This window comes from Oratosquilla oratoria, unplaced genomic scaffold, assembly GCF_046742065.1.
Source record: "Oratosquilla oratoria isolate Oo_2021 unplaced genomic scaffold, ASM4674206v1 SCAFFOLD71, whole genome shotgun sequence".
Taxonomy (NCBI): Eukaryota; Metazoa; Arthropoda; class Malacostraca; order Stomatopoda; family Squillidae; genus Oratosquilla; species Oratosquilla oratoria.
In genome coordinates this window covers 818,162-827,500 of record NW_027467735.1, presented here as the reverse complement: position 1 = coordinate 827,500, position 9,339 = coordinate 818,162, and the positions used below count along the sequence as shown (strand labels likewise).

The 9,339-nt window shown below is 41.2% G+C and overlaps 1 protein-coding gene across 1 annotated transcript in view; it reads left to right on the top strand.

Moving 5' to 3' along the window:
• LOC143023931 (uncharacterized) overlaps positions 1 to 264 on the top strand; it is a 558-nt gene extending 294 nt beyond the window's left edge. The window contains exon 1 of the mRNA XM_076182602.1: positions 1 to 264. This exon is cut by the window's left edge and continues 294 nt beyond it. Coding sequence (XP_076038717.1) covers positions 1 to 264 — 264 coding nt within the window.
• The last annotated feature ends 9,075 nt before the right edge of the window (positions 265 to 9,339 follow it).

Genomic DNA, 9,339 nt, shown 5'->3' with positions numbered 1-9,339 from the left:
GGTAACCTCTCTAACGAAGAACGGGCAGAATGTGAACTCAAGAAAATATCTTGCAGAAAACGATACGTTGCCCTGTGCGTTTTTATCGCACACCTTTGCCTTGAGAACCTTATACCAGCGAGGAGAGTGGCCTATTGCGCCCAATTCCTCCTCAGAAAAAGAGACGAGACTTGTCTGGAGGGTGTCTGTGCCCTCCTCCAGACAGCGGGTCACAAAATGGACAAGGTAGCTGGGAACTCACCCACTGGAACCCAAGAACTGTAGAAAATCTATTCTTCAATCAATGAGATCGTTGACAAGAAATTAAGCTCCAGTCGCCTAAGATACCTCCTGACCGATATTCAGGAACTCAGAGGTCGTAATTGGTAGCCAAAACATCCGAAGAATTAATGATGCAGAAAATACTCCTTAAGGGTCTCCGTGCGTAAGATGAGCTGAATTCGAAAATTGGGAATTATAATTCGTCGTCATAAATGGTTATTGTAAACCATAGACGTGATTCATAATTTGTCTTCGTAATTTTTATGGTAATGACATTGAAAGAGTAATGGTATCAAAATGGCAATGCTATTAAAATAGTAATGGTAACAACGGAGTAGGGTTTTCCCTCAGCTGAATAAAATCAACTGTCGACAACGTTCGTCTGAGCAAAATCCTTAATAAATATATAGATAAAAATAATCTAAATGAATATAAAATCAACTAAAATAATCTCACCAAAAATTTTTAACAGAAAATTGCCCTCACAGAAAAGAAAAGAATAATAATAATAATAATAATAATAATAGTAATAATAATAATAATAATAGTCATAGTAATAATAATCTATATATTACGCTTGTACCTATATGTGTCAAGCGGTGAAGTCACGGGAGCGAAGCTTTCTAAAATTGCTGACGACTGATTGGCTGCGAGCGAAACAAGAGTGGTGACGTTAGTTAGTTATAGGGCAGGACAGATAAGACGGGGAGAGGGAGGGAGGGAGTGGGGGATTTGGGGGTTTTGTCGAAGGAAAGAGTGAAATGGAAAGAAATTAGAGCTACGAAAGATGTGGGCCAGACCCACTTGCTCGGTGACGTCACGGCAACGGAGACAACTTATTGGCCGAGAGCGGTGACGTCACGGCAAAAAGGAGACGGCTGATTGGCTGCCAGCTAAGCGACAGTGGTGACGTCACGGCAACGGAAACGACTTATTGGCCGAGAGCGGTTACGTCACGTCTCAGAACCCATTGTAAAGCCTTTAGATCCAGGTAATCTTTTAAATCTCGTGAATCTTTAGATATCGCTGATCTTTTAGGTCTTTTGAATCTTTTAGTTCTTTTGGGTCTCTTAGACCTTGTAAATCTTTTAGATTTTGTAGAGCTTTTTGATCTTGAATTTTTTTTTCTTTTTTTTTTTACATCTTGTGGACCTTTCAGATCTAGTGACCTTTTTTTAGATCTTGAGGGTGTTGAAGTTCTTCAAGCTCCTGTAGGTCTGGAAGATCTCTAAGGTCTTGAAGTTCTTGAAGTTCCTGAATCTCCTGAAACTCATGACGGACACGATGATCTCGAAGGTCTTGATGCATGTGTAGAGTTTGTTATGACGACACCGTCTCACTGGCTGGTGAGTAGGCTGGAAGGTCACTGAAGAGAGGCTGTGAAATGTCCAACTTGGATAAAGCAATTGTTCGAGCGTTTTAATCTAATCGTGGCCAAAGCAAAGGAATTATCTGACTATAAATATTGCTTATAGAGAAGTGTTGTAAATTTATAATAGATCTATTTCACTATATTATTTTTTCACTGTATTGAACGAATGCAAGCATTGAGGAACAATATGAACAATCAAGAGAGAGAAAATCGTCTGGAAAATTTGTGGAACAGAGACTTACAGAGAATAAGTTATATGAATGAAGAGGAAAGAAGGCAGTATCTTGAAAATATGAGGAACAAAGAAATAATGTAAATGGAGGTAGACGTCATGGCAACAAAGCCTTGCTGACGACTGATTGGCTACGAGCAAAGCAAGAGTGGTGACGTCACGGCAACGGAGACGACTTATTGGCCGAGAGCGGTGACGTCACGGCAAAAAGGAGACGATTGATTGGCTGCCAGCTAAGCGACAGTAGTGACTTCACGGCAAGGGAGACGACTTATTGGCCGAGAGTGGTGACATCACGTCGCTTCAGCGCGTCCGACATGACGTCACGGTGCAAAGGAATCGTAATAGTTTTATTCTGGCTAAAGACAAACGATTTTATTCACCTATTTATCACATTCTTTCGTGAGAGAGAGACGATGGGAATGTCAGGGGGAGAGGTATATATATGTATATATATATATGTATATATTATATATATATATGTATAAATATATATATATGTATATATATGTATATATATATATGTATATATGTATATATTATATATATATGTATAAATATATATATACGAGTATATATATATATATATATATATATATATATATGTGTGTGTGTGTGTGTGTGTGTGTGTGTGTGTGTGTGTGTGTGTGTGCGCACGCGTGCATGTGTGTGTTTGTGTGTGTGTGTGTATATGTATAAATGAATGTATATATATGTGTATATATGTATATATATAATATATATATATGTATGTATAGATATGTGTGTATATATGTATATATATATATATATATATATATATATATATATATATATGTGTGTGTGTGTGTGTGTGTGTGTACCTATATCTATGTGTATAATATACAGATATATAGATATATCTGTATTCATATACCAATGTCTATATCTACATATATATATATATATATATATCTATATCTATATATACCTATACCTATATCTATATATATATCTATATATTTATATATCTATATACCTATATCTATATCAATAAAGGGGGAAATGAAAACCTATTGTTTTTCCTAGGTCTTCCAAGAAAGTCATTAAGTTTATCTTTCTTCTACGGTTTTGTTTATTGAATCTGGGATAAGGTCTTGGGGGCCTTGAGTGTGTCGGGGGAACTGTAGATGTTCGCCGACAACGTTCCCGAGGCTCCCGGCCACGGGTCTTCTACGGACGCTGGAGAGGTCGTAGAAGAATACACTAAAAAGGTCGAATTCCACAAGGACGAAGCGGGCCATGTGTATGTCCGTGTCCTCAAATATAAGCTCGTGTGCTGCAAAACCTCCTTGGTTCCTCTACCTCAAAACATGGCTGATTTCCTCTTCGATCAGCAAAGGAAAAGTGCATTGTCGAGTCCTGGGATAAGTGTAAGGTCTAGTGCAGAAGGGAAAGTTTCTGAAAAAGAAAAAGAGTCCGTTAACAATAGAAAGTGGCAAGATATCAATGTAAGAAATGGAAATAATGAACGTGAAAAGAAAAACTAGAATCCTGTATGTGATACTGAAAAAGAAAAAAGTGTCAGCAATCAAGGAATGGCAAAGGAAGAGAATACAATCAGAGAAGGAACTGAAAGTGAAACAAAGAATAGAAAAATGAGTGAATTGATTGATAGAAAAGACAATGATAAAATGAAAGTTGTCAACGTTACAGAAAAGGATGTTAAATTGGCTCGCGAGAAGATGAAATATGAAGAACAAAGCTCATGTACGAAAGTCGAAGAACCAAGAAAGGATGAAGACAGTATGAATGAACCAAAGGAAGAAGAATGGCTTTTGGTAGAAAAAAAGAAGAAAAGAAATAAGAAGGAGGCTAAAACAGTTGTTCCTGATAAGAAAGGGCACACTGACAGAAAAGCTCATGAAGAAAGATGCCAAACGAGCACCAAACGCACCCAAAACCCCTGTGATCGCGCCCCGGGTTATACCTACACCTGTAAACTGGCACAACAGGTAGTAGCAGGCTGCGCCATCTCGTCCCAGAGAAGAGTTCTTCAAGAGCACCAAACATCTGAGTGTCTCTAAGCCTGAAGAACAAAAGAGCGTAACGCACCAACCCCCGGTGATTAGCCCGCGGGTCATACCTACTCCTGCCAATTGGCATAAGAGGCAGGAGTAGGTACAACCTACCCCAGTTGAACACAGGCCCATTCACGTTCAGAAATAGGACTCAGACATGGGAGTTTTTAAGGCTCTCATGAACAAATTGTCGCCAAAGAACTTCGACAGAATTTCACAACAAGTCGCGGCCTTTCTTGCTAAACATCCGGGCACAGCGGAAACGGCGGCCGAATTGATTGTCGACTTCTCAACTAGACAGCAATTTTACTCGCGAACTTATGCGTAGCTGTCCAAAATGTTGACAGAAAAACTGGGCAAAGAAATAACGGATGTCTTCAAAACCCGTCTGGTGAGCAAGTGCCAGTTGCTATTTGAACCACGGGAAAAGACAGAAGCCTTCTGTGAGAACAAAAATCTGACTCACGAAGAACGGGCTGAATCCGAGCTTAAGAAACTATCTTCCAGAAAGCGGTATGTTGCCCTGTGTGTCTTCATCGCGAGCCTTTGCCTCGAGGACCTTATTCCAGCAAGGAGACTCGCCTATTGCGCTCAGTTCCTTCTCAAAAGAAGAGACGAGACTTCTCTGGAGGCTGTCTGTGCCCTCCTCCAGGTAGTGGGTCACAAAATGGACGAGGTAGCTGGGACCTCACCCATTGGAACCCAAGAAGTCTAGAAGATATATTCTTCAATTAATGAGATCGTTGACAACAAATTGACCTGCAGTCGCCTGAGATATCTCCTGATCGATATTCAGGAGCTTAGAGGTCGTAAATGGCAGCCAAAACATCCCAAAAATTAATGATACAGAAAGTATTCTTTAATGGTATTCGAGCGTATGCATAAGATGAGCTAATTCATCGTCATAAATGGTTATCGTAAACCACAATCGTGATTCATAATTTGTCTTCGTAATTTTTATAGTAATGGCATCGAAAAGGCAATGGTATTAAAATGGTAATAGTAAGAAATGGAAATATTTGATCGTTGAACGGACGAGGGTTTTCCCTCAGCTGAATAAAGTCAACTGTTGACGTTCGTCTGAGCAAAACCCTTAAAAATAAAAATAATCTGTATATTAATACGTGTGTCACGCTTACGTCATCAGTCGTGATGTCACATCTCTTCCGATTGGCTGATCTTCAGCTGTGACGTCATGTCTCTTCTTCTGATTGGCTGGTCCTCAGTCGTGACGTCATATATCTTCTTCTGATTGGCTCTTCAGTCGTGACGTCATGTCTCTTCTTCTGATAGGCTGGTCTTCAGTTGTGACGTCACGCGCTCCGCGCTGGGACCCCACGATTGGGTTCCTCGGGACCCGGAGGGGACATGTCCCCTTGAATCATTTCTGTCGCCGTGGAATTTCTACGGGTCCTGCTATGATTGACCTAACGAGAAAGAGAGAGATAGAGAGAGAGAGAGAGAGAGGCGACGGGAGAATTTGACGACAACGTCGGGGGACTTTGATGACTCCTTTTGGAGACTGAAGACTCTTCCGGGAGATTTTGAAGACTCCTTCGTAAATCCCGTAGAATTTCCACGGGTCCTACCAGTCTATATATTAATACGCTTGTACCTCTGTGTGTCACGCTTTCCATGTTAACTAATACTCCTTCGATAGACTTTGACAACTGCTTCAGGAGATTTCAAAGACTCCTTTGGAAGACTTCGAAATTGAATAACCGTGGAATTTGCACGGGCCTTGTGCATCACGCTTTCCATGTTAATTGTTACTCCTGAAGAGTACTTCGGAGATTCGTTCGTTGATCCCTTCAGTAGACTTTGAGAACTACTTCGGGAGACTTTGAAGATTACACCAGGAGAGTTTAAAGTCTCCTTCGGAAGATTTCAAAATTTATTAATTATAATCGTCGAATTCCCAAGGGTCCTGCTAGTTTAAATGAATATCAAATCAAAGCAAATAAACTCATCGAAATTTTTAAACTGTTCTTCAGAGCTTTACCTCACACAAAATAAAAAACTTCTACTGCTACTACTACTACTAGTACTACTACTACTACTACTACTACTACTACTACTACTACTACTACTACTACTACTACTACTACTACTACTACTACTACTACTAGCTTATTATTATAATAATAATATTATCATTATTATTGTTATTATCATTATTATTATTATTGTTATTATTGTTATTATTATTATTGTTATTATTGTTATTATTATTATTATTGTTATTGTTATTATTATTATTATTATTATTGTTGTTATTATTATTACCATCATCATCATCATCAATCATCATTATCATCATCATCATCATCATCAATCATCATTAATTTTTTTCTTTTGTGTGAGGGTAAATTTCTGTTAGAAATAGTTTAAAAATTTCGATGAGTTTATTTGCTTTTATTTGATATTCATTTAAACTACCTGGACCCTTGGGAATTCGAAGGTTGTTAAATGATAATAATAAAGATAATGTTAATTATAATGTTAATTATATCATCATCATCATCATCATCATCATCATCATCATCATCATCATCATCATCATCATCATCATCATCATCATCATCATCAATGTTAATAACAATAATAATAAAAAAGTAATAATAGAAATAATAAAGATAAGGATAATAACAATAATAATAATAACAAATAATAATAATAAGAAGAATTATAAAAATGATAATGATAATAATAATAATAACAATAATGATAAAAATGATATTTATAATATTAATAATGATAATAATAACAAATAATGATAAAAATGATATTGATAATATTATTATTAATAATAATAATAATAATAATAATAATAATAATAATAATAATAATAATAATAATAATAATAATAATAATAATAATAATAATAATAATAATAATAATAATAATAATAATAATAGTAATCATCATCATCATCATCATCATCATCATCATCATCATCATCATCATCATCATCATCATCATCATCATCATCATCATCATCATCATCATCATCATCATCATCATCTGAAATGATCTGACCGTGTATACGCCTCATATACATGTGAGTATATCACTCAGTCATATAACCCACTCACCTCCACTCACTCCCACACACACACCAGCCGGCCGACAATAAGGCGCCTAAGACATCCTGTTCATTTCGCTGACAAAGCACTCCCTGCCGCGCCACCACTCACCATGCACACGCGATCACACAAATAACCACACAGTAATAAACACATTATTACGTATACTGACGAACCTCCCCTGGATATATATTATAGTCTGGCTGTCAGACTAAATTATAAACTAATTATGTAAATTAAAATAAGATGTGACGAACTAAATCCAGCTCACATAAATAATTCAGTTATACGAGCGTGGCACCTCACAAAAGAGTTTCCGGCCTTCTTAACCAGATGCACGGAGCTCGGAGGGTTCGGTTCTTAGTGACGTGCCTTAGTGATAAGACTGTGTAATAGTGTCTGAACTAAATTTATACTGGATACGACAATAAAGAAACAAAAACTTAGAGGCGTTTGTGCAGTGGACCCCTTATTGTGATGATGTGACGACCCCGTTACATTCTTGTGTTTACAAGTGACGTTGGATGGAAACGATGTAACCATACCGTTACACCCGTCCCGTTACACCGTATTTTTTTTTATTTATTTTTTTTTTACCAGAAATTTGCCTCTCAGCTGAATAAAGTTATTTGGTGTTCGCAACAACAAAATACATAGGATAACCTAACCTTTAGGTTTAACCTTAGAGATAATAGAGATGGAAAGGGGGAGGTCAATGAGGAGGGGAGATGTCAAGGGGAAGGTGGGAGTAGGTGGGAGTTGGAGGTCAAAAGGAGAGGTGGAAAAGGGGAGGTCAAAGGGAGAGGTGGGAGGGGAGGTCAAGGGGAAGATGGGAGGGGAGGTCAAGGGGAAAATGGGAGGGAAGGTCAAGGGGAAGATGGGAGGGAAGAGGTTGAGGGGAAGGTGGGGAGATCAAGGGGAAAGTGGGAGTAGAGGTCAAGGTGAGAGATGGGAGGGGGGAGGTCAGCGGGAAAGGTAGGAGGGGAAGGTCAAACAGAGAGGTAAGAGAGGGACATCATGAGGAAGATGAGAGGGGAGATGTCAAGGGGAAGGTGGGGAGGTCAAAGGGAAAGTGGGAGGGGAGGTCAAGGGGAGAGGTGGGAGGGGAAGGTCAAACAGAGAGGGACATCAAGAGGAAGATGGGAAGGGAGAGGTCAAAGGGAAGGTGGTAAGGTCAAACGGAAAGTGGGAGGGAAGGTCAAAGGGAGAGGTGGGATGGGAGAGGTCAAGGTGAAGGGTGGGAGGGGGAGGTCAAGGGAAGGTGGGAAGGGGGAGGTAAAGGAAAGGTGGGAGGAGGGATGTCAAGGGGAGAGGTGGGAGGGTAGAGGTCAAAAGGGGGAGGTTAAGGGGAAGGTGGCAGGGGAAAGGTGGGGGAAGGTCAAGAGGAGGTGAGAATGAGGAAGGTCAAGGGGAGACGTGAGAAAAGGAGTTCAAGGCGGAGGTGGGATGGGGAGTTCATGGGGAAGGTGGGAGGGGAGAGGTTAATAGAAAAATGGGAGGGGAGAATTGGGGGAGCGGCGTTTAAGAGGAGAGGAGGTAGGAGGAGTCCAAGGGGAGAGGTGGGAGTTAGGAAGGGGAGAGGTTAGAGGGGAAGGTCAAGGAGAAGATGGAAAGGGAGAGGTCAAGGGGAAGATGGGAGGGGAGAAGTGGGAAATGGGAGGTCAAGGTAGAGGTAGGAGGGGGGAGGTCAAGGGGAAGGTAGGACGGGAGAGGTCAAGGGGAAGGTGGGAGGGGAGAGGTCAAGGGGAAGGTGGGAGGGGAGAGGTCAAGGGGAAGGTGGGAGGGGAGAGGTCAAGGGGAAGGTGGGAGGGGAGAGGTCAAGGGAAGGTGGGAGGGGAGAGGTCAAGGGGAAGGTGGGAGGGGAGAGGTCAAGGGGAAGGTGGGAGGGGGGAGGTCAAGGGGAAGGTGGGAGGGGGTAGGTCAAGGGGAAGGTTGGAAGGGAGAGGTCAAGGGGAAGGTGGGAGGGGAGAGGTCAAGGGAAAGGTGGGAGGGGAGAGGTGAAGGGGAAGGTGGGGAGGTCAATGGGGAAAGTGTGATGGGGGTAAGTCAAGGGGAGAGGTGGGATAGGGAGGTTAGGGGGAGATGTGGGAAGGAGGTCTAGGGGAGAGGTGGGAGGGGGTATTAATGGGAGAGGTAGGGGGAGGTCAAGGGGAGAGGTGGGAAGAGTAGGTCATAGGGAGAGGTGGGAAAGGGGAGGTCAAGTGTAGAGGTTGGAGGGGGAGGTCAAGGGGAAGTTGGGAGGGGAGAGGTCAAGGGGAAGGTGTGAGTGGAGAGGTGGGAGGGGGAGGTCAAGAGGAAAGGTGGGAAGGTGAAGGTCAAAGAGAGAGGTGGGAGAGGGACGTCAAGGGG